The following is a 24447-nucleotide window of genomic DNA, read 5'->3' as shown; positions in this document are numbered from 1 at the left end:
AACTGATTGAAACCAGTGTAGCACCATGGAAGTCAAGGAAACTAAGCCAATTTACATTAACTGAGGATCTGGCCACAAATATTCAAATTTACAGTGGTCGCCATAAAAAATGCAATTTATGTAAATTGTTACTGCGTATTGCCGTCTGAGATATTACTTCTTGTTCTTAGTACACAAAGAATAAAAATTGTTGCATCTGACACCATTCTGTGCCCTTATTTTTAAGAGGTACAGCGTATCCTACACTAATGGTGCAAAAAATTACAATTTACAGGGGTAACTCTGCAGTATTTGAGACTGAATACTGGGGGATTATTATAGGCATGTTGGCTTTTTATTCACGATCACTGTAGTGCATAAAATTATACTTATTCAGGGAAGATTAGCAGAGTCTAGGTATGGCTCTGTATCCCACCTGCATAAAAGCTGTTGTGGGTTATCCCTTATTTCTCCCATTTCAGATCAGATCCCTTTAGAGACTGTTTTCAGGGAAAGAGACGAGCTTTTCAAAGAAAGCAAATAACTCCTTACTGGCCAAAACCAACAAAACGTTGAGTGGAAAGGGCAATGAAGAGAAGGCCAATGCCAGAGTCAACAAGCTAATGGGTACTGAGGAATTCTTTTTGTTGAAGGTAGCAGTGATGGAGGGGAATGAGGATGATGGAAGTAGAGTCTAGCAGAAGTCAAAGATGAAGTGGTCTTGTTATTCACTCAGATAGGAGGTGGCTTCTGCCTTCACCCTAACACAATGGCCAAAGAAGGCATTCGGTACATCCCTTCCAGAAGTAACACTCAGTCTCCATTTTGTCACCTACTTCTGGGTAATAACCAAATGTTACCAGTAATGCCATGGACACCACACTCATCTAATGAGCAGAAGAGAAAACATCCACTTTTCACATAAGCTATTCAGGTTTTAAGCACTGGTACTGAACATAGAAGTCTAATCAAACTTCTAACTAGCCTCTCTCTCTGCATTCCTCCCTCCCCCCCACCTCCCCACTTACCAGCAAATGTGATTTTGAAATCCTCTCAACTCTGCTAACCTGAATATTGGAAAAAAAGGCGGCATTAGGGTCTAATCATCAGAAGGTTCAATTTCATAAGGAGCTATGAATCCCTGCACATTATTTTTCACTCCCTGGATTGAGAGTGATTTCCCCCAGAGAATTAACCTACTTCGAAAGAATTCCACAAACAAGAAGAATTCACTCGATGGATAATACTAATTCAGTTAAATAGTCTGTGTTCTGCACCAGATACTGACTGGACTGTTGTAGAGGAAGCTTTGCACTGTCATTTATGTGTACACTATCTTCTTTTATACACATTCTCCCCCTCTCCCACACCAACAACATAAAGATGGTCCATAAAAATTAATTTACAAAAATTAAAGTAGGACTTGTCCACTGCAGTTAGATGTCGAAACCTCTTCTCCCCCTACAACTCCGAGGCTACCCCATTTGGAGGATGCTAAGTTTCAGTCTTCCAGAGTATGAAACAGGTTTTTTAAAACACCAGGAGTCAAGGTTGGGAGGGATACATCAGGGCTTGAAATAGCCACTTATGAAACATGATATTAACAGCCACCAGAGACACTAACTGTTCCATCACATCTCTGCTGGATTCAAAGAGTGGAGATGATGGCTGGAGTCTGAAGTTTTAAAGATCCTATTAAAGCCATTTTCCCATTACATATTAGGATGACTGGATCTCAAGCTATAACATTGCCAATGGTAAACAGATTCGCCCTAACGGCACACAGTAGGGATTGGAAAATTAAGATGGCATCATATGTTTCTGAGTTTGCCTACAGCCTTCTCCCCCTACATATTTTCCTAGCACATGCCCGTGTTCTTGCATGTCTGTCATATCTCCTAAACTGCAGCACCAGCCCCACTACATTACATGATTTGACTCCTCCTCCCTCAGTTGCCCAGGATCAGAATTTTGTTTCCCCAGCAGTGCTGAGGTCGTAGCCATGCTCTGATGGGACGGTTTGCCCATCCGCTATGAAACAGGAGGAGGGAGAAGCAGAAGGAGAGAGCTTGGGGAATCTCTATAGCCATCAAGCTCGACAACAAGAAGTTCACAAAAGGCGACTGTGTGAATAGTATGAAACAACCTATCAAAAGATGGAATTGCACATCAGTTTCAGGAATTAGCTAGCAAGGGGCTTTTGGTTACAACTTGTGCTCAGCCAGCTTAATCTGGAGTTCTGCTTCTGGAACAGCAGGTTCGAGATTCAGAGAGAACGCAGTCATGAGGTATATTTCTGTCCATCGTTTCAAGCCTTGGTTACCAGGACTTAAAGGAAAAGCAGTTTCGTTCCTGCTTACTTCCCCTCCTGCCCCTGTCCCCTTCTTCTCTCCTCCTGCCCAAAACTCTGGTCTCCCTCCCACACTGAGACCCTCTGATAAAATGCCAACGAAGAGCCAACTTCAGTTTGTACTTTGACATTCATAAACATGGAATGCTGTCAGGCATTTGGTGCATTCTCTTAGCCAACGCCAGAACATAGAGAGAAGCAGCCAGGGTCAATTCACAAACAGATAAAAAGCAAAGAGACGGAGAGACAGAAATTTAGAGGCCAGTCACCAATAAAGATGGAGAAGGGTGTGAAGATGCTCCCAAATGGCAGAGCCTCTAAATGCATGGAACCAAGCGTTCGGTCACTCTCTCACTCTTGGATATAATGTTCTGTTGGATGGCATTCTCTTACACGCTGGTTTGGCTGGGCTCTTCCCATTCAATCCCAGCCATTATCCTTGATCATGTGAGCTAGTTCGATGATGTATTTGCCTTCTTTATACTTCTGGCTGCTCTCAAAAGCGTGTTCCTAAAAAAACAAAAACAAAAACCACACACAGAGAAGGTGGAGTTAGCAGGAGACTTGAGACGTATGGAAAAGAAAGTGCAGTCTAGTGATTAGAGCAGGGGTCTGGGAGTCAGGAGTCATGCATTCCACTCTCAGCTCTAGGGCACAGAGCGCAGGATTATGGGACCCTGTTGACTTTCAGGAAACTTTTTGTTTTCAGGAATCCTAGACTCTAGTCCCACTCACACTACTGGTTCACAGGTGTCTGGATTTCGGTAAGTCCCTTAATCTCTCGCTGCCTCCTGTTAGACCAGGGCTCTCAAACTATTTCCATAGTCTATATTACATCTTTATAAAGAGATTACCTTGTGGACACCTCTCGTCCCAAATGCGTAACATCCCTAGAGCAGCTCAAATAATTGCTTATATGAAAAAGTAACATTAGGAATGCATCTAATTCATTTTTAGCTGTCTTTAATGTGAGTTACCAGTGGAAACACAGTGACGAAATCAGGATCATGTGACCAGCCACCTCTCTGCGGGCCACCAGCAAGTGCTCCACGGATCACAGTTTGGGAACCATTCAGTTCAACTAGAGTATAGCTTCACTGCAGTTGGGAGTGCGTCTCCCAGCCCAAATAGACAGACATGTACTAGCTAGTGTGCTAAAAACAGCAGTGTGGACATTGCAACACGAGCAGTGACTATGTATAGTAACATGTGGCCTCTGGCAAAAAGAGATTACAGTCTAAATATCCAAGACAGACAAAAGGTGTCAGGAAAAACAGAGGCACAGAGAGGGGACTCGGTAGATCAGCTGAAGAGCCAGGAATAGAACCCAGGTTTCTGACTCCCACTTCAGTGGTCTGCCTCATTATACACACACCTTCAAAAAGGGATAGGGACAAATGCATCCACACGAACAATAAACAATACTCACATATTTCCAGCCCAGTGTGGTTTTGCAGTTTTCACAATAAATGTCTGCAACTGCGTGTAATCCTGTTAGTAACACCCGCTCCTCTGCAGGGCCGCAACCCACATTAACTCTGAGAGGGAAGGGAAGAGAAAGATATGGTTCCTATCAAAGTATTGCTTCCTTTTTGCACACTGCAAGAACCTTTGCAGCAATTTTGTTGCTGTACTGGAAAATATAAACTGGAATCTCTAATAATAAATTCTACAGATATTCTAAAAATAGAAGTTTCCTTTCACAAGAAATTTTGATACTTCAAAATTATGTTCTATTCATATCAGAATGAAGAGATGAAATATTGAATATTTTCACTCAATGAAAAATTCCTAAAAACACTGAGCTGGAGAATTTCAATGTTTTCTACTGAAATGAAATAATTCAACATTTCAGAGTGAAATTTTCATTTTGAATTTGAAATGAAATTTTTCATTTTGATTTTCACAAATGGAAAAAAGGACATTTTTGTTGAAATCCACGTATTCCCAAGACAAATGCTGATTTCCTGAAAACCATATTTGTCTAAAGGAGATTCTTTTCAATAAAAATGATTTTCCAGCTCTAAAAAAAGTCACTTATATACTTCTTTATATTTACAAAGCTTTGATTGATTGGTCCTCACTACATCCCCTGAGAAGTGATTATTTCTCAATCCCATGACAAAAAAAAACTCTTATTCCAGCCCCTTATCTGAAACCTAAAGGCAAAGTCAAGCGTGAATTAGTGTGGTTTCCTTTCAGTCACTCTAAAGCAATGATGCAAGCTCAAAAGTCAGTGCCTTTCAGTCACAAAAAAGGCAACTCTTTCTCCTTATTTTAACCTCAGGGTGATATATATTTGTATCCCAAAAGATGGAGCAATGACATTTATGAAGTAACACTCACACTGAATTGAAGAGGTATGCTCGCCCTTGGCTTCCTTGAAAGGACTAAAAGGCAAGAAAACAGAAATCAGTCGGTTGATAGGAAGCCATCCTGTGCATGAACAGTACCCAGATAGCAACGTTATTGACTTCAAAGGGAAGTTGGAGCCACTGACAGTGGAGTTCTGAGAAATGCACATTATTACAGTATGCAAGATGGAGAAGGCAGAGAATGAAACATCCGTGGAAGATGAGAGCTGATTAATGAAGGTCTGTCCTGGAAATGGAAATGGAAAGTGAACCAGCCTGTCTCAAATTCTAATGCATGCACATTTTAAAAGGGACACTGGCAGCCTACTTGGAACCTTACCTGCTTAATCATCACTTGAGATTATCAGCCCTCGCAGCACTGTGAAAATCCAATGTACTTTTCACAAATTAAACTCTATGTTTGTTTGTTTTCTGCATTCCGGTAAAAACTAAAAGTCAGTTTCACTTCCTGGTTCTCACGCACCAGTTCAATGCCATTGCTCATGGGTTCCCAATCTCAAACAAACCTTACCCCAAATTATTACTTTAAATTCCGTTTCTAAAAACAAAACCTAAAATTTGGACCTAAGCTACCTGACAGCATCGCTTCAATATTTCGAACACGGCTCTGACAGTTTGAAGTGCCTCCATCTATGAAGGAGACGCAGAAATACATGTTACTATTATTTATTTGTAACATGTATCAGGGACCAGGGCCCCATTGTGCTATGAGCTGTACACGTATATATTGAAAAAGACAATCTCTGGTCCAATGAGCTGACAAGCTAAGACTCCAGTCTTGCAAAGCTTTATGCAGATACTTAAATGTATGCACTCTAAGCAGCCCCATAGATGCCAATGGGATTACTTACAATGCATGAAAAGAAGAACAGGAGTACTTGTGGCACCTTAGAGACTAACAAATTTATTAGAGCATAAGCTTTCGTGGACTACAGCCCACTTCTTCGGTATGCATCCGAAGAAGTGGGCTGTAGTCCACGAAAGCTTATGCTCTAATAAATTTGTTAGTCTCTAAGGTGCCACAAGTACTCCTGTTCTTNTGTTTGTGAAATTGTATTTATTAGAGCAGCTTCTTTAAATCTCTCCTCAGCACTGAAGTCCTGTATTATTGTTATTCTCATCTGTATGACACTGCACAATCTAACTGTATCTGAGCTGACAGCGCTACAGAATACTTGGTGTACTGAACATTGTACTGCCAATGTCGGGTAAATAAAGATGGGATTCTGTAAGCTAATGGCCTTCATGCCAAGGCTGTCTCTCCCCTTTGGAAGGAATAAACTGGGGCTGGCTCTGTGTTGTGCTCTACAATGACACGTGCAAAAGGCATTTATTCTCCAGGCTGCAAGGGCTGCATAGAGGTTCTATGAATTTGGATGGATGGATCCTGGGTGGGTGATCTGGATCAAGCAGGAGGGATCCTCAGGGACAGAGGCCCTTGCCACTAATCAAAGCAGGATGAGAGCAGCTAAAACTCACTAACCTTCCACTCCCTCCCAGTAAATAGTTTTCCATAAACACCAAAGTGACTGAGTTTGCCAATAACAACAGCTATGGGAGCAGAGTTTTACTGGAACAGAAATAGCAGTTTCCATTATTGCTGGCTATCAGTCAGTCTTTAATAAAGAACAAAACCAAGCCCTTAAGCTTTGCGTCAGAGGCTCCCTGAACATTACTCCAGCCAATTGCTAGAGGATTGTGGTGTCCTCCTGGTGGGCCCCCTCCTTCCACTTTAGGTCAGGACATGATCTCAAGGATCCTGAAGATCTCTGGGCCTTTTGTTCTGGAGAACTACTATTTTCTCTCAATGGCATCTCTGCCTTATAGTGCCCCAAATGAAGCACTCATCCCCTGTTTGAAGTATAGCCAATAATGCTCCACATAGTCACTATGCATAGTGCACCTATGCAAAGGGTATCCACCAGCTTGAAGAGGTCACCAAAGGATGATCAACTTCACCAACTATCAGCCGTGGTTTTCCTACTTCACTTCCAGCCAAAAGCTTGCAACTCTCACCTGAGTGTGCTGCCTTTATTGCCCACCCAAATACACTCATATTAGTCAGCAGCTGTTGCCTAAGGATATTGCTGTCACTGAAGCGCACTCTCTTTACCATCAGTCTGTGGCCACTGCACAATACTGACACCTTCAGGGATGTCAGGCTGGAGCTTTCCCACATCCCAGCGCTCAGCATTTGGTGCTGCTGATGCTGTCTTTCAAGAAACATCCCCCCACCTCAGGGGGACTTTGCAAATGCAGATAGAGGGGAAGTGATAGAAAGGGAACAGGTGTGTCATATTTTGGGCTTGTATCCTCAACACATTCCCTTTACAATCCAATAAAACCCAGTGGAGGAGCCAGAACCTCCTCTTTCTGTTCCATCTCTAGAAGGACTGATGTGCTGCAGTGATCATGATGAAGTCACAGGAACTATCATATCCTAACCTAAGCAGACGTTCCCTGCACAGACCCCCCCAAACTGTTCTGCAAACACATTTGCTTTGCATCAAGTAGTGACAGACAGTAATGTGGATAGTTTCCACGTCATGCATTTTTTCAAAGCAGATTTTGTGATGTGAATTAAAATTAAAAACATTTATATTACCTATCTATCTAGATAGATATACACACACACACACACAAAATCCAGACTTCTTCCCCTCTAAAATAACAGTTCCCTGTACATACTTTCCAATCCAACTCAAAGAAATGGAAAGCATTTTTTGTTTCCCATTGAAAGGCCAAGCCATTTTTTTTCTCTCTTTTGCTAATTTTAGAAGTTTGGCTAGAAACACAGCTCGCCACGCTTGCAACAGAATTTTCCCTCCCTTCCTTCTTCCCTCACCCCCCATAAATGTCTAGACTTTTTGGTTAGGAGGGAAAGATGAGAAAATATACATAATCTTCATCTTGACTATCAGTATTCAAATCCCCTTCTGCATCTGGGAGTTCCATTCAGCATGTAAACATCTAAAATGGGTATCCAGGTAATGCCCTAAACAGGTGATTTGAATATCCAATGGAGAATCATGAGTCGATGAGATAGGCATTCAGGCACTATCAAGAGCAAAGTTCCGATCATGCCAAAATACCCTGTCCTGCAGCCCTTCTCTCACTAAGTGCTCAATTCCTCACCTTCTTGCCACAAGAAATGGAGTCAATAGCTGAATCCAGATTTCAAACAGCCACAAGCTTGGAAGTATTTCAATCTGTTTTGTTTTGTTTTGGTCCATTTGCTAAATTCTGATCTGGATTTAAAACGTCCGAATTTCTGCCATTCTGATTAAATTTATATTCCACCCTCTGAAAAAGAGGTGCTGCTCTTCCAGGACTTTCTTGAGCGGAGCAATAGTGCATGGGACAAGTATAGATTAAAACGGGGACAAGGCTGTTCATTTCCTTTTCCTACCATCTTGTCCAAAGCTCCACTTGCTTACCACCTCAATCACCTGCTTATACCTACCCAATCCTTTACTGTCAGTGAACACTGGATGCACGGAGGGAATCTTTCATTTATAGTCAGCACTGCAGCAGAAACCTATGAAATCTGAATATGAACCAAACACACACACACACCCCTTCTATCTTTCCTAGTAGTAAGGATTTCCCTTGCACTCACTCAGCAGTCCCATGCATTGAACAGATGACAGGAATAATTTCCCAAAGTCTTTGTGATGGAGTTAGACAATAGTGCAAAATGTGATTAGCGCCAGCTGGAAGACCAAGCAGCAGCTGCCAGACACGGCACCATGATCCCAGCAGACCAGATCAGGAAAAGAACACATCTACCTACGCCAAGCAGGCAGCCTCTACACGACCCAATGAAACAAAGATGAAAAGGTAACTGATCCCACTGAAATCCAAGAGGAGAGAGGAATCTGCAGCCTCACCCTGTTGGTTAGCTCTGTGAAAGCTACAATTAAATCTCATTGCAAGAACAAGTTCAGGAGCAGAAGGACCAATGTTTGTGCTGGAGCTCTAGGGAAGTCTACATTGTCTGAGTGTAATGGGAGGGGACAGTGAAGGGAGGCGCCAGCTGATCAGATACTTATATGGAGGACAGTTTTATGTGCCCTGTTATTTTCCTGTCAAGACAGACTGATGAAAAGAACAGAGAGGGAAAGGCATATTGGGAGCTCCTGGATTTAAAGGGTCCCTTATATTCATAGGCGAAAAAAATCATCCAATTATTCTATTCAGAGAGAGCTTTGTTATCTCTCTCCCCCTGCCCTATGCACACTCTTTTTATTTTTTAAATTACTAAGGACATTTGCATGAAGACAGTCTCTGCTCCTGACTCTGCATTTAAACTCTTAAGCAGAGAGTCTGTTTTCATGGTAATGTCCCTCAAGGGGGCACGAGTGTGATCGAGACTTAAAGTGGAGCCAACTGGGTCGCATGCAAGTCCTTGCGGATGAGGGGGCGTTGTTACATGTTAAGCCATCTGAGTCATAAAATTTCCTTTTGAACTGATGAACACTGCTGTCTTATTCCATTCTACTGAGGCTCTTACACCATGCCCACCAGTGTGGTATTTTTGTGAGTGACAGACCCTTGAAACACTGTATTTGGGGGTTTCTTTGGTGAAGATGTGGACTTGATAAAAAACAAAGCAAAACTATTCCCATAACAGTCAAAGGGTGAACAAATGTAACAGCAAACAGCGTGCTTTGGTCTCTGATGATATTTTATTTTGGGGACTCTGTTATATAAATGGGGAGCAGAATCTGTTTGCCACACACATATATATATATATATATAGTATTGCAGAGACATTTTATTTTCCACATCCCGTTAATATCTATCCCAGCTGAAGGCTCCTTAATGGAGAACTCCAGCCAGCTCTCTTTGCCGCAAACCTGGCTGAAGCTGTTAGAAGATCCTGAGTGTTTCCAGTTATTAGCTCCACAGAAGATGGATCTAAACGTGAGTTCCAATGTAAATTCATCCCCAGTGCTTTCCACATTACCCTGTTAACCCTGGCAGCAATGGGTGTTTGCAGCTGACAAAATCTTTGATTAGCCCCGGAGAGGAACTCAATTACCATAGAAACATTTAGCTGAAGTCAGATAGGAAAGGTCAGCTCAGCTGAAGGATCTGATCCCGTCAGGGCACAGAGAATAATTCAGATCTATTTTTAGTCAGAACCCCCAATTCTGACTCCCAATAGGCATTCAGAGATTGCTTTTCCAATACTGCTGATCACATCAGTTTTCTTTACACAACCTGTTTTGTAAATGCTCTACAGCTCAGTTCAGTTCTCTTATACTCATCTGATAATTTTTATCATACTGAGTTATATGCAAGCGTGGACTATATTCAATCTCACTCACCATGGCCAATGGGTTGCCAGGGGTGGTCTATCAGAGCCAAATTTGGTCCACTGGTAGGCTTTAATGAGCTCTAATATTTATTATTTACACTACTGTCAAGCCAAAGTGTTCAAAAATCACGAGTCACACCAAAAGGGGACAACGACACATCAAACAATAAGATTGGCTTAAAAACCATGAGATGTTTTTAAAACAACAAAATTTGGGCTACTTTAGATTTGCCTTCCAGTGTCTTTGCTTTCAGGGTGCTGCACTCGCTTCATGTGTTGGAGCTTTTCTCTCTCTAACCATCACTTACTATTTTATTTACTTTTAAGCTAGGATTCTCCTTCAGTCTTTTGATTCTAGCAGTTTAGGGCATTAAGGAAAAACACCAAACACCATGAGACTCGCTAAAGAAATTGCAAGAATTGGCAACGCTCTTAATGGTACCACCTAGAAGCCATAACTAAGATCAGGGCCCCATTGTGCCGAGTGCTGTATGGACACGTAGTACGACAAGGAGAAAGGAAGTATTAACATCCCCATTTTGCAGATGGATAAGAGAGGCCTGATTACCTTGAATTCAATGGAAGTCTTCCTAATTATTTCAGTTCAGCCTAAGGACCAATTTTTAAAGATATTTAGATGCCAAACTCTCACTGATTTCAGTGGGAGTTAAGTGCCTAAACACCTATAACAATTTGGCCCTTATGTGACTTGCCAAAGTCCCATGGGAAGTCTTTAGCTGAGCAAGGAGAGCTCCTGTGTCTCAGTTCTGTGCCCTGAACACAAGGCCACCAGGGCCTTTTTAACAATATATGTATAGAGGCAACTAAAGGTTTATTTTTACCAATCTGGGCTGCAGTTTGGTAACAACCTTGGCCAAATCACCAGTCTAAACAAGAAGTTGTGGCAGTATCCTGGTTAAATAAAGACTGGGATCGAAGAGGCATGTGCAAAGGACCTTTCATCTTTATATTAGGCAACTTCTGCACAGATTGTTTGCAAATGTGGGCTTTAAAAACACCTTTGGCCACCTTATTTTCAGAGAGCAAACAATAATGCTCATTCCTGGATTTGACTCAGATCTAGTACTGGAGTTGATAAAGAGTTACTGAGTAAAATCTTCATGCAGTTTAACCTGTGGCCAAGCCTAGCTTGCCGGATTAGAATATAAGAGAATACAGACTGACTCCAGTTCTCCTGGTATTCCCTATTCCCACCCACCCCCACACCACAGTAGCTCCTTGTTTCTAAACATTAGTATTTCCATCTCCCTGTTTCTATCCTAACGCAGAAGCATTAGCCATTTTATGTGCACAATTGTGCCTGTTCCAAATTGGATTCCTGTACTGCAGAACAAACAGAGCCAACTAGTTGATCAGCAGCAGGACAGAGCTCTGGCTTGTTTGTGTCATTACAACACTAGTGTACGGAGCAAAGGGATGCTCCATCAGCAATGCAGTCCTACCGGTCAGAAGGATTGGTTTACTTTCCTTACCCCCCTTCCTTTTCTTCTTCCAGCCCCAACTCTTATCTGCTGGTAACCCACTTAAGCAACATCACCAGAAAGCTCAGCTTGAAGAGTATGTTTCAAGCCCATTGACTGAATACACAAAAATGATCTGAGGGCAAGAAACAATCTTTCCATATATTTATAGCCACCCAGTATGCTTGGCCATAGTGCTAGGTTTGTAATGATTTACGAGTTTATTTGTGAGTTAACAACTTGAACTTTAATGGAAAGAAAGATGGGAAAATGTAATTCTAAAATGTGCTGTGAGCTCTGGAATTCTGTGCTGTGAAATTAACTGGCTTGCCTTTCTCCAATCTGTGCTAGTTGCTCTCAAGTCTTTCCAGAGTAAGAACAAGTTTAATGAGCTAGTCCCTAAATCATGACTGACTGCAGAATCCTCTCCAGGTTCCATTAATTCCACTTGTCCTCCAGCACATTACGGACCATGAATGGTTAAAAGAAACTTAGAGCCAATTCTGCTTTGTCTACGTTACATATAGAACCAGATCTGGGGAACTGGTTACAACACTATTCCACCTTGTAGCGTAGATGTGACCTAACTCCATTTTAACTGTGTTCCTGAGTTTCAGCATTGGTCCTTAATGTTATTTGAGCCCCAAAGTAGAAGTGGAATTACAGCGAGTTGGCCAAACTCATCTCTGGGTTAATTAAATTACTTCAGTTTGGCCTATGTAAATTATTCCGCTGTCAGTTTCAACTGAATGCAATATTCTCTTCAGTTTCCTCTCTTATTGCTACTGTGCAACATTAAACAGCTTTCACCTCGGAACGAGCTGCATTTCAAGTATGGAGTAAGTGAGCCTTATGTGGTGCTGGTATCTGTTTGCAATGTGCTGCTCTGTTATTCTTTGTAATGAAAGGCAATAGGTAGTAGAGAAATGAGACATTATTTGGTTATTATTCCATTAACCAGCAGCTGCAAGTGCCCGTTAAACTCCTCACTTCCACCCACACCCAAATGGCACAGGGCTTGCTCTGGAAGCTCAGTTGGCTACAGTCATGCTGCTGATAAACACCTTTTGTCCGAACAGGAAGCATCTCAGCCCTTTCCCTGCACAGGATAGGTGGGGAGAGACTGAGGGTAACGATGGTACTAAAGGTCTATCCACCCACCCCCCTCTGCTATATTAGTGCCACTACCACCATCCCGAGAGAGCTACATTCTCCTATGTCAGCCAAAGTCTCATGGGATGTCACTTTTGACTGAGAAAAAGCTCATACCATTCCAGGTATGCTGAAATGGAGACTGCTACTGCACACTACCCCGCACATCATAACAAATCGATGGCCCTCTAAGAACTGTGTGGTTGTCACTGTGCTGCTGCTGATTCTGTGCAATAGGGGGCAGCAGTGTACACACATACAGTAGCCACATCATTAACCACGTAGTGGTAACTTCACATCCACAGCCTCTCTTTCACTGGAGGAATAATTTTGCACCAGCTGGCTCTCTATTCCTCGTCTCATTCCGTCACATAATGGAAGAAACCTAAAAGCTTAAGAGTGGGATTCCCAAAGGGATCTAAGGGCATTAGTTCCTCAGTTCACCCTGAAAGGCAGTCAAAGTCAGGCTCCTAACCATTTTAAACCCCTTTGTAAAACACAGTCTAAGGGCCTACTAGGACTTAGCCAGCCTTTGTCTTCAGGCTTTGCACTATTGCCAAACCCAAGCATTCAAGAATCCGGGGTCTGGCCCCAAAAAACATCAGACTGGCTTTAAAAATCATGACAAAAAAAAATTAAATGTGGATTTTTATTTTGATCTTGCCTCCTGGTATTTGAGCTTTCAGAGTTAATGTTTTCCACCTTAAACTGGTAATTATGAAGGCTAGAAACATACTTTAAAAAAAATAAATTGAGATTTTTTTTTTCATATTCCCCTGATTCAAGGAGCTGGGCCTTTAAAAAAAACAAACGAAACAAAAAAACCCAACCACCAAATATGGGAAGACTCATGATTAAATAATGTGAGCGGGCAACAATGGTTGGAAATACATATTCAGGAGCACCCAGGGAACTGTAGCCTTAACTAAGAGGAAATACCTTTAGGTCACTGTACACAGTGCAACTCCCATACCAGAGGTATACAGTTGTTTCCAAGAAAGATGGAAAATAAATGGGTTCATGCTGGTACTGATCAGATCCGAAAGGAGCTATGAAAGGCTGCCCTAAGCTGTTTATTGGGATGGCAGCATCTGAAAGGCATGTCAGCATAACAAGGAGGCGACACCCATGCCATACTGGGGCTGCTTTGCTTTCAGGCAGCCAGGCTGTACAATGGATTTAAGTTAGTCAGTGTCCAGAAACAATTTCACCATTACCAAATCAGTTCATATGTCAGTCTGATCACCCATTAATGTCAGGAGGGATATGACTTTTTCCATTTTTTTATTTTTTTTTTTTTAATAGTGTCCAAGCAATTTTTAGAGAGGTAAGGGGAAGAGCACTTCAGAGTCGATGGGATTAGTGAATGTCAGTAATTGGGGACATACTAAAGGTCGGGCAGTTTTGCATGCATACACGTTCCTAATAGCCATTTACTCTGCAGAGTTGAAGGCTGGGGAAGGCTCATTGCAGTGTTTCAAAACACAAAAGTAGATACAAATCAACCTATTCCCACCCTCCCAGAAGCCTTAAATGTAACTCAAATGCAGTGTTGCTAACACTCATGATTTTATATCTCATGTTGTTATTAAAGCTCAAACCCCTGGAGTCATGTGATGTGTTAAACTTTTTTTTTTAAAAACAGAAAAGTAAGTTTCTAGCCCTCACTTGCAGAGAAAAGCTTCAAAGCGCAAATTATATAGGCTCAAAAACATCAAGCAGATTAAAAAAAAATACCCCAGATTTATTATTTTGTAAAAAACTTTCCTGATTTTTCTGAGCCTGACTCATGAAGTTTGAATGCTTCGAGCTGGCACTACTGTAATCAAAACCTGGTTTTATCTGCCAAAGGGATGAAAATACTCAAGGAAATTAAGCAGATGCAATTTTTAAAAATGATGCAGCCAAGGTGTGTAGAGGCATGACACCAGAGCCGCTTTGAGATAACAATTCACACATGGCTCTCACACACACACACACACAGGAGAGAGCTGCCTTTGAAGAGGTTAGCTGTGCTTGCGATACATATTCAGGCTCTGTAGGTGGAATGGGAATTTAGGACTAAGTCACCTTAGTCCTATGAATGGATTCAATTCTATTCCTGTTGAGTATGTTCTTATTATGCTCACAGATTCACCTTTTTCCTCCTCTCCTGCTGGGGGAGAACAAAGTGCTGTATGGTTACCGCTGCACAGCTGACGAGCCTAGATAAAACTTCTTCCTGTCTCAATGGTAATTATCCTTTTTGGAGAGTCAAAGGAAATCCAGGTTTTTCTAACAAGCTCCATCAATCTTCTGGGCAGTATTCATGTATAGGCAAAAATCAGTTAAACAACAAATAAGAGAGAGCAGCACAAAGGCTATTTATGATCATGTCAGAGCAGGGCAGTTGACATGTGGCTTAGAATCCTTGCTTCACTTTCCAGACCTATGTTCTAAGTTATATTAGCCAAGCGATGCCACACCAGCAGCTCTGTGTTTAGTGCAGGCAGCATATACCCTTGTACACTAGGAAGTAGAGGCCTGCTTAAGCCTAATTTTAGAGCCCGACCTAAACTCAACTAGACCACAGTCAACCCAAACCCTACCTGAGCACAAGAGCATCAAGTCGTTTTCTAATCTGACCCAAACCCAAAACTTCCTCCCAAACTGTGTCAATGCCCCTGCCTTGTTCTTGGGCTTAGCCTAGCAGGGGATTCTTCCTCCCCATGTCTCATGTCTGTGCTCTGATCACCCACTGCCCAGGGGCTCAGTGTGACAGCAACTGCATGCCCCACTTGCGCGCTCCAGCGTGAAAGGCGCTGCAACTTATGGGCATGCTCTCTCCGCAGCACAGAGAATGCGGCAAAGTGGCAGCAGTCGGCATGGCAGTAGGTGGTGGCTAGAGACAACCGGACCAGAGCCATAGAGGATCAGGTTGTTTTCAGACCTGACCCATCCCAGCCATTTTAGCCTTGCATCCTGTATGGTTCAGACCAGGTTGCAAGGCTGTGCTGGGAAGACTGAGGTTATAATAATAATAATAATTATAATAAATAATTATATTAATCAGTTTCAGAGCACAGATAATGGGAAGGAGTGTAACCTAGTACTCAGCTCTTTACCCATCTCTGATGGGTCACCTTGGCCAAATGAGTTGACCGTCCTGTGCTTCAATGTATCCATCAATGAAATGGGAACTATTATGAGACAGTCCCTTCATGTTTGTAAAGCACACGGAGATACTCACAGAGGAAGTGCTGTATTGAAAAGGGGTTTTATTACTGCCTAGCTTCACTACTTAAAGTTAGAGTACAAGGTCTATGTTAACCCTCTGCCTCATTACGAACAGTTGAGAGGCATTATTATTAGGCCTGGATGTGGTGGGTGCTGTATAAGTACATTGAGAGACAGTCCCTGCCCCAAAGAGCTTACAGTCTGAACAGACAAGTCAAACAAAGGGTGGGAGGGGAAAAAGACACAGAGGGATGAAGTGAACTCCCCACAAGGTGACAGCTGGGAACAGAACCTGTATCTCCCAGTGCCTCCTCCATTAAGCCAGATCGCAGAATTCTGCCATTTAATCCTCCCCCTCCATGACTTGGGGTTCTACAGGTGCTGAACCTTCTCAGCGCCCCATGCAGTGGATGAGAGCTGCAGCTGCTTGGGACCTCTGATAATCAAGCCATCAATGTCAGAACTAAAATGCAATGAGAGAAGCCTCAGGACATGAGAAGGGCACTTTGAAAAGATCCACTTCACTAGTTATTGAGAAGGATCTGGAAAAATAAAACACACCAGAAGGCCCAGCTGTTTCTAGCGGGACACAAAGAGTAATGAAAAATGCCTTTTATTGTGGCAAGTCTGCAATTGCTGCAACAGCAGCTGATTCCCCCCCCCCCCCCCCATTTTGAATGCTGCTGTTTTCCTGTAAGTTAGTGCTAGCTTAGCGTGTTCAACAACTGAGTCTCTTGTCAAGGGACTGCTAGTGAAGGCAGGGCCCTTTCCCCCCCTTTCCATTTTAATTATTGCTTCTTTATAGATTTTAAAGATCAACACAGAACTGAGCTGGAATGATAGATGGAAACTACAAATGCAACAGAGTTATTGCCTTAATAATAACTGTCCATATGGTATTAGTGGAACATTGTATTCTGTTCAGGCAGCCAGGAGGTTCAGAACAGCAACTGTATGGCAGTATCTAGTACATAAAAGTGCAGGCCGAGTCTTTTCTGCAAAAAAAAAAATAAATAAATAAAAAAAATAAATAAAAAAAAAATGAGCTGTTCAATGAATGGAGTAAAGTGGGGGATTGACCCTCTGACAAGAATCATGACAGTAAACTAAGGCATTAGAAACCTTATCCTAATGCAGGGGGGAAAAAAAACAAAATTTATTTCCCCCTACTCAGTCTGTCATGATGCCTAGATTTGTGTGCTCCTCCCATTTTAAAAGCAGGGGTAGGGTATTAGACCTCATTTTAATATCACTATTACGCCCTTGCATGAGGCTCAAAGAGCATGCTGCACAAATTAAACGAAACTCACCAGCCCTATAAAGAAGGGAAGCAATATTCCCATCCTGTAGATAGGTAAACGGAGATCCTGAAGTCACCAGGTTTCCTCAAGGTGCCACAGCGTGACAGCAGTGGAGCTAGGATTACAATGGAGGAATCTTGACTCTGAGTTTGTCAACACATGAAAATTATTCCAGAATAAAGTAGAGTGAGAATTTAGAGCTGAATTGCTCTTCCAAAATGAGTGTCTCCACACATGGAGTTATTACAGAACAGTCTTTCTACTTACAAATTTACACTCTGCCTTATTCTGGAATAACTTTTGTGTGTAGAGGAGCCCTCACACTCTAACCCCTAGACAGTACTCTGTAACTGGGACCGGAACCCAGGAGTCCTCACTTCAGATCCCCGCTAACTGGTTTATCCAAATTTGTTTTTCATGGCTTGGTTCATGCCAGTTAGTTACATGGAGAGATCATTGATGATCTGAAATTCCAGTTTTCAGGGAAAGATGGGCTCTGTCTCAGCCTCCCTCTGTAACTGCGTATTCTAGCCTACCAGTTGGGCTTTAGCAGCAAAGCCACAGTTCATTTTAAGAGAGGGGGCACAGGATGGGTTTCCCCTTCTGTGGTTGTGTTTCAATTCTGTATGTTTCAACTCCACGGGCTAAGGGGTTTGACAGGATCTTCTAGTTCAGAGCTGTAGCAGTTGATGGCCCTCACCTAGCCTGCAGCAGATGGACTCATTCCCATGCCCAATCAAGAATTTGCAGAACAATAGACGCCAGGCCGCTGAGCAGATCTGCACACTGCAGGCCAGAAGTAACGAGCAGTCCTGAGCAGATGCACTTCTCTCCCTAGAGCATTTCCTGCTATCAAAAGGGAGACTGCAGTGGAAAAGTCTCCTCCTGGTGGGTCAGGATCATCTCCACTTGAGGGCTCATTTATGTTAGAGGGAGGACTGGCCCTCCATTGCATTTCCTTAACACAACAACAATCTACGATCGATGCCTCCTTATGAGGCCAGAAGAAGAGTCCCCATGCTCTAGCGGAGGTCTAAAAGCGATGTGATTTTTAAAAATGCTGCATGATCAATTTGGAGGACGGTTCTCCCTGCTAGCACACTCTCAAACCAGTGCAATTCCTCCTCTTGGTATTAGAAGAAGCAAAAAACACCAGAGAGGCTCAGAGCAGAGGAACTTCAGTCTTCAGGAGTTTGCAGCAAAAAACCCCCATAGAGATGATTCACCACCCTGCAGCCCTGGCGGCTCCCTGGATAATAAATGGGAATGATATTTTATTTATGCCCAGATCATTAATACGAAGGTGGAGGAAGCTGCAGATCACGGGAGAGTTATTTCTGTAAAGAAAGCGACCAGTCAGAAAGTCCGTGCTCACCCCCCTGCCCCCATCCAGAGAATTTTAAACTATGTTGATTTTTATTTATTATTATTATTTTAGAATAGCACAAAATGTTTTAAACCACCAAGCATTTCATTGCTATATAAACAGAATCACACAGGGAGATACAAACGACGCTGGGCTCTTCCTATTAAACATCCAAGAACTGAGTAAATAATAGGCCTGAGCACCATCAACAGCCAGCAAGGCCCTTGAAAGTTGAAGGAGCTCAGCAGCATGCAGGATCAGTCCCCAAAGAAGCAATTACAGCACAGTGCACCATGGGACCTGAACATCTAATTTAGGGGGCTGTGCAGCGTAACTCTTATTACTCACATTTATTACACAGCGCAGATTTCACATTCTGACTCTTCCAGGAATAGGCATTTTGTTTTCTTCACTTGTTTTTTAAATAAATAATTCTTTGTGCGGGCAAGAGATGCCAGAATGACAGCCCCGGAGACTGATGTCCTCTGATCAGGTGCGGAAGTACAACAACATAGGCAGCACACACCAACACAACTCTACTCTGCCCTAGAGGGATACCCTGGGGAGGAGTTAAAGGGGTAAAATCCATCTCTGGGGCCCATTCAGTCTTTGGGCTCGCTGTCAAGATAGTGAATAAAGGAGGGCCAAATTAATGGCAGCTGTGATATGGACATCTGTTCTGCTATGAATTCAAGTGAGATCCACCAATCTCATTTCATATAAATGAAAGAAAAGAAATACTACATACTGTATATTTAAATATACAAGCTTTTAGTTAATGTCACTGCAAATGTAGGCTCCCAAAAGGACTGTTTTCTAGAAAACGGTTTCCTTGTTCGTTGCGTATATAGTCTGGGCTCTTGTAAGACTACCAACTAAAGTGCAAAGCACTAGACACTTGATGAAAATAACGGCTAGGAACTGAATGAAATTAAGGAGACAGCATTAGCTGGAGGGCTACTGAAAACGGTTACCAAAATTGTCACACCTGGGTGCCTAACAGGGTCAAAGTAGAAAAATAAGCGAACATGAATTCCCAGGGTGATGCTGTGGCAAATGCAATCTTTGGATGTATAAAGAGGGGAACAGTGAGGGAGGTAATTTTACTGGTGGTGAGACAGATCCTGGAATTGTGTGTGCAGTTCTGCATGCACATTTTGAAAAGGATGTTGAACAACTGGAGAGGGAACAGAGAAGAGCTAAAAATATGAATTGTAGTATGGAAAATAAATTCCTCACAGTAAGAGACTCAGAAAGCTCAAACTGTTTAACTTATCAAAAAAGATCAAAAGGGGACTTGATTACTGTCTGAATACTGTTTTGGAGAAAAAATACAAGGTATTAAAGGGCTCTTTAAATCTGGCAGAAGAGGCATAACAAATACCAATGACTGGTATTAAAGCCAGACAAATTCAAAGTCTACGATACAAACACATGCGTTTGTAAACAGTGCAGGTAGTTATTCATTGCAACAAACTACCAAGGGAAATGGAGAATTCTCCATCTCCAGAAGTCTTCAAATCAAGACCGGATGCCTTTCTGGAAGACGTATTTTAGTCATGATGAAATTCTCTGGCCCTGCAGGTGGTCAAACTAGATGATCTGATGGCCCCTTAAAATCTATGACTCTAAAACAAGATACTTAAATTCATTAGGCAGCTAAATTAGGTCTGATCTTCCAAGTGCTAAGCACCTGCAACATGCATTGACATCCTTACACGAATACAGTAGTTCGGATACTAACATTGCACCAGGTACCTATAAAAGCTAGAGTCCAGGAAGAAATAACTAGGTTTCTTCTTTCTTTAAAATTAAAATAAAAATAAAATAAAAAAAAAGAATGACAATTGAACAATCTGAATTTCCCTGGTAAAAAGGAGGAATATATTTTTTCAGTTTCTTCATACCATGGCAATCCATAGGCACTTCCTAGATGCCCTCTGCTACCTGGATCAAAACTGTTTTGACACAGGGGGCTGCGTGAAGGGAAAAGTCCAAGTGCAGCGAGATCAGAAGTGCAGCAAGGGCCCCAAGTGCTTCGGATTAAACCTTTCGTTACTATCAAACATGCGGTTTTAATTCCTTAACCTTTTTAGGATTGATTGTTGTTTTAAACGAAGATGGCACAGACATTATGGGCTTGAACCAAAGCCTACTGAAACCAAAAGAAAGACTCCCACTCACTTCAATGGCCTTTGGAACAGACCCCATTATAATAAAGGTGCAACATTGGTTACTTTATTCATGAAATAAACACTGGACTTGCTTGCACCTCCCTCTGAATCATCTGGTGCTGGCCACTGTCAGAGACAGGGTATTAGACTAGATATACCCTGTGTCTGATCCAGTGTGGCAATTCCTGTGTAATGCCCTCCTCTAGGTAAGCTCTACAGTTTTGGTAAAATCAGTTCTCTGTGCTGTCGGACTGGATGGCTCGAGGACACCAGCTCTCACCCAGCCAGTGTCAGGAGTTGACCAGAAGAACGTTGATGGCCATTTGGGTAGCCCTTGATCTCAAAGCAGATTCCAGCTCACTGGTGTCATTGTATCACAAAAGCCACAGATGGCATTAATTGCATCCATGGTAATCTTAGATACACCAAGGACTGACTGGATCTTGAAGGGTGAACTTGCTTGATCTGGAGCATGTCACCTCTAGGGATGTTTGCAGGGTGAGGAAGCATGCCTTAGTGTAGCTTGTGAGGCACCTATTCTGGGGGTAAATGGAGGACTTGATTCACCAGGACGGTCAATCCCACACTACAATATGTCTCACACACACACACACACACACACACGTTTGGCAGCTGCTGCTAATTTCCAGGCAGGCAAAGTAGTTGGAATGTTACATGCATGCTTACTCAGGTATGCAATGACAAAATAAATACATTCTCATTTAACATAACGCCTGCCACATATAGCACTTACGCTACTGCTGAGATGCAGAGCACTCTCCAACACATGGTACTGAATATTTAGAAAGGAAGGATAGAACTCCAGAGATACAGAGCATAAAAACTCACCAAAAGGAAAAAAAATAAAATCAGTAACAGAGCTTCTCGTGCAAATCACTGCACTTGGGACCAGAACTCTCGCACTCCAGCACTTACGCACAATGTTATGAACCTCTTCCAGTGCACAAGAGGCTGCTAACTCCATCCTCCATCTTGCAGGCTGCAATACACATTGAACAACACAGCATGTTCATAACCTTCCCTCGTGCTCTTATACACCCACTTCCCTCTCAAGCTTTCGAGAGTACACACCAACTTGATTATTTCATACGTAGCACTAAGCAGCATTAGTACAGTGATCTCGGCATTAACAGCATCTGCCTTTCTTTATGTGTCTGAATTCTGTAGCGGATACTTGTGGATTTCTATGTGATGTTTTGAAACTGGTCTCCCCATCCCCACCCCAAAACAAGAGAATGAGCTGAGTAATCTTAAATCCAGGTTTCCGGTCCACTGAGAGCTCCACTTCTATCGTTAAAAATACTGCACGACAGATTTGGAAGAGAAATCATGTTGCCAGGTCAGGTATCCCCACCCCACATCTTGATTTTCCTGTAGGAATGAGAAAAATATCCTGGATGGCTGAGCAAAAAGGGGATCCAGCAAGAAGATGGCAATCTAGAGCTGGTCAGGAATTTTCTAAGGAAATATTTCTTCAATCGGAAAAATGCAGATTTGTCAAAACTGGAAGTGTTTGCAGGTATTTGAAAAAAAGTTCTGAAATTGTTGAAACATCTCGTTTTGACATTTTTGAAAAAAAAAAAAGTTGTGTTTTCTGATTCAAAATTTCAGTTAATTGATACTAATAAAAGATTAAAATGTAAATGGTCAAAATTGAAAGAAAATGTTCTGATTGATCGGATCTGAATTCCACTGCCCTCCACCAACATTTTGACTATTTCATCCTGATTTAGGGTGGGGGGGGGGGGGGGGGGGGGGGGGGAGAATCTAGAAAACTGTTTCCTGCCCAGCTCTCCTGCCTGTACCCATGTCAGGAAATGTGTGGGAACACGGAGCCCACTGGTGAATAGCAGAGGTCCTATCCCTGAAGCAGTACATTTCAACCACTGGTACACAGAATGCTACTTGTACTTCAGACTTGTGTATTTAGGCTTCCCTCACTCCTACTTGGGAGTGGACAGTCCTGTGAAGACAGGGACTGGCTGAATGTCATTTGTATTTGATTCATACACAAATCTGGCATGTCGGAGATGTGTGAATTCATCCAAGTCTTGTCTGGAAACAGGCACCAAGTTTCAAATATGTCTGTGGTCCTTCAGGTGCAACATGGGACAAACTCTGCCACCTATAGCATGTGAGAGGGGTCATTAAAGGGGCCAGTCAATCAGCAATCTCAGGACTGCAGCCATCAGTGGTCTAGGCCAAAACGTCTTTCTTACAGTGATGACAGCAGTCAGGCATGTGCACAGATGAAGATACAGAGTCCCAAGTACATTCTGTTACCAAGGCTCCCTTCTGCAGCCCAATCACACATGTTAAAAAACAAGCAGCACATATTGCACCTCTCTACTTTTTCCTTTTACTCGGGGTAATTCACTGCTCCGGATGCAGCTGCCTATACCTAAAAGGAATCCTTCATGAGGAGTCCAGTGTAAATATCAAGGAGGAAACTAAACTTCTTAAGTAATCCTTAAGCCAATTTCAAAGAATATTTCACTGTATAGTATTTAGCACTTGGATCACAAAACTGCATGAAAAAGAAGCTGTAGGAAGCCCATAAGACATTCCCTAAATACTTCCATAATCAAGCACATTTCTGGTGGATGAGGTCTCAACAAACAACAACAAAAGGTAGTGTCGCAGACACGAACTGCTATGCTTGGCTGAGATTTTTCGGCTCTTGGTTTTGATTGGCACTACACCAGACAACAGGTACAAATTAATTCCAATAGAAAAGGCTCACAAGCGACACTGGGATTCCACCCATGTCACTGATGGTGCTGGAAACAAAATAGAAAGCAGCACCACTGCTGCAAGCCAGAGATGCAGGAAAGTTACATTATTTACACTGTTAAAGTCCATTCCTTAGCTTGTAAACCACAGCTCACTCAAGTATGATGCAGAAGCCACCCTCTGCAGTGAATTTCCCCTCAATCAAGGAGACTAGAGAGATTTCCCTAACGTCTGGTTGTCAATTACAGATCATATTTTCCATAAAAAAAATCTGAAAACTTTATAATTGTGTGTCTGGGGAGGAAGAAAAAAAATGAAGAAGCCTCTGGATAATACCATATACATTTTTCTCACTCTTTAGAAAGTCTAGTTGAATGTCTGGCAGTTGCTAAACTGCAGTTCTATGCCACAATTATTATTTGTATTACAGTAGCACTCAGAGGCCTCAGCTGAGATTGGGGCCCCACTGTACAAATCCCTGCCCTGAGAAAGCTTGGAACCTAAGCAGACAAGACAGACAAAGGAAGTATTATGATCTCCCTTTACAGGTGGGGAAGCCATGTACAGAGATCAATGGACTTCCCCCACAGTCACACATGGAATTTGTTGCAGAGCCAGGCGTTGGGCCCAGCTCTCCTGAGTCCCAGTCCATTGCCTTAACCACACTTAGCATTGGAAAGAGCAATGAAACTAAAGCATGTGCTAAATGTGACATTTTTCAATGAAGAATTGCCATGAGGAAATGAGAAAAATTAAACATGCAGAACCTCCATGTTAACTGAGGCACCCAAAGAACATGCAAAGGAAACTAATTACTCCCTCCACCCAAACCCATCTGATTACCTTATATTTCCTTAGTCACTAAGAACTTTCTTGGCCAGACATTCAAATCCACTTTTTGGATCTTAATATAAAACAGACTTTTTATTAAACCACTTTCTCCATCTGACTATGGAAGAAAAGGCCAAGTAAGCAG

At 42.4% G+C, this 24447-nt stretch overlaps 1 protein-coding gene across 2 annotated transcripts in view; it reads right to left on the bottom strand.

Moving 5' to 3' along the window:
- Positions 1-745: 745 nt before the first annotated feature.
- YPEL2 (yippee like 2) overlaps positions 746-24447 on the bottom strand; it is a 36525-nt gene continuing 12823 nt past the window's right edge. The window contains exons 3-6 of one of the 2 annotated variants that reach the window (XR_004643387.1): positions 4676-4719; positions 3759-3867; positions 2599-2839; positions 746-1046 (exon numbers count right to left, since the gene is read on the bottom strand). Coding sequence is in view for 1 of the 2 variants with exons in the window: in XM_034752348.1 (XP_034608239.1) it covers positions 2750-2839; positions 3759-3867; positions 4676-4719 (243 nt within the window). In the remaining variant the exon portion in view is untranslated. Of the gene's footprint in view, positions 2840-3758; positions 3868-4675; positions 4720-24447 lie in introns of both variants that reach the window. The other variant, XM_034752348.1, reaches the window with a different exon arrangement.

The sequence above is a fragment of the Trachemys scripta genome, chromosome 18 (genome assembly GCF_013100865.1).
Source record: "Trachemys scripta elegans isolate TJP31775 chromosome 18, CAS_Tse_1.0, whole genome shotgun sequence".
In the NCBI taxonomy this organism is placed as follows: Eukaryota; Metazoa; Chordata; order Testudines; family Emydidae; genus Trachemys; species Trachemys scripta.
The sequence above is the reverse complement of the archived record's forward strand: the minus strand, read 5'-3'. Positions and strand labels throughout refer to the sequence as shown.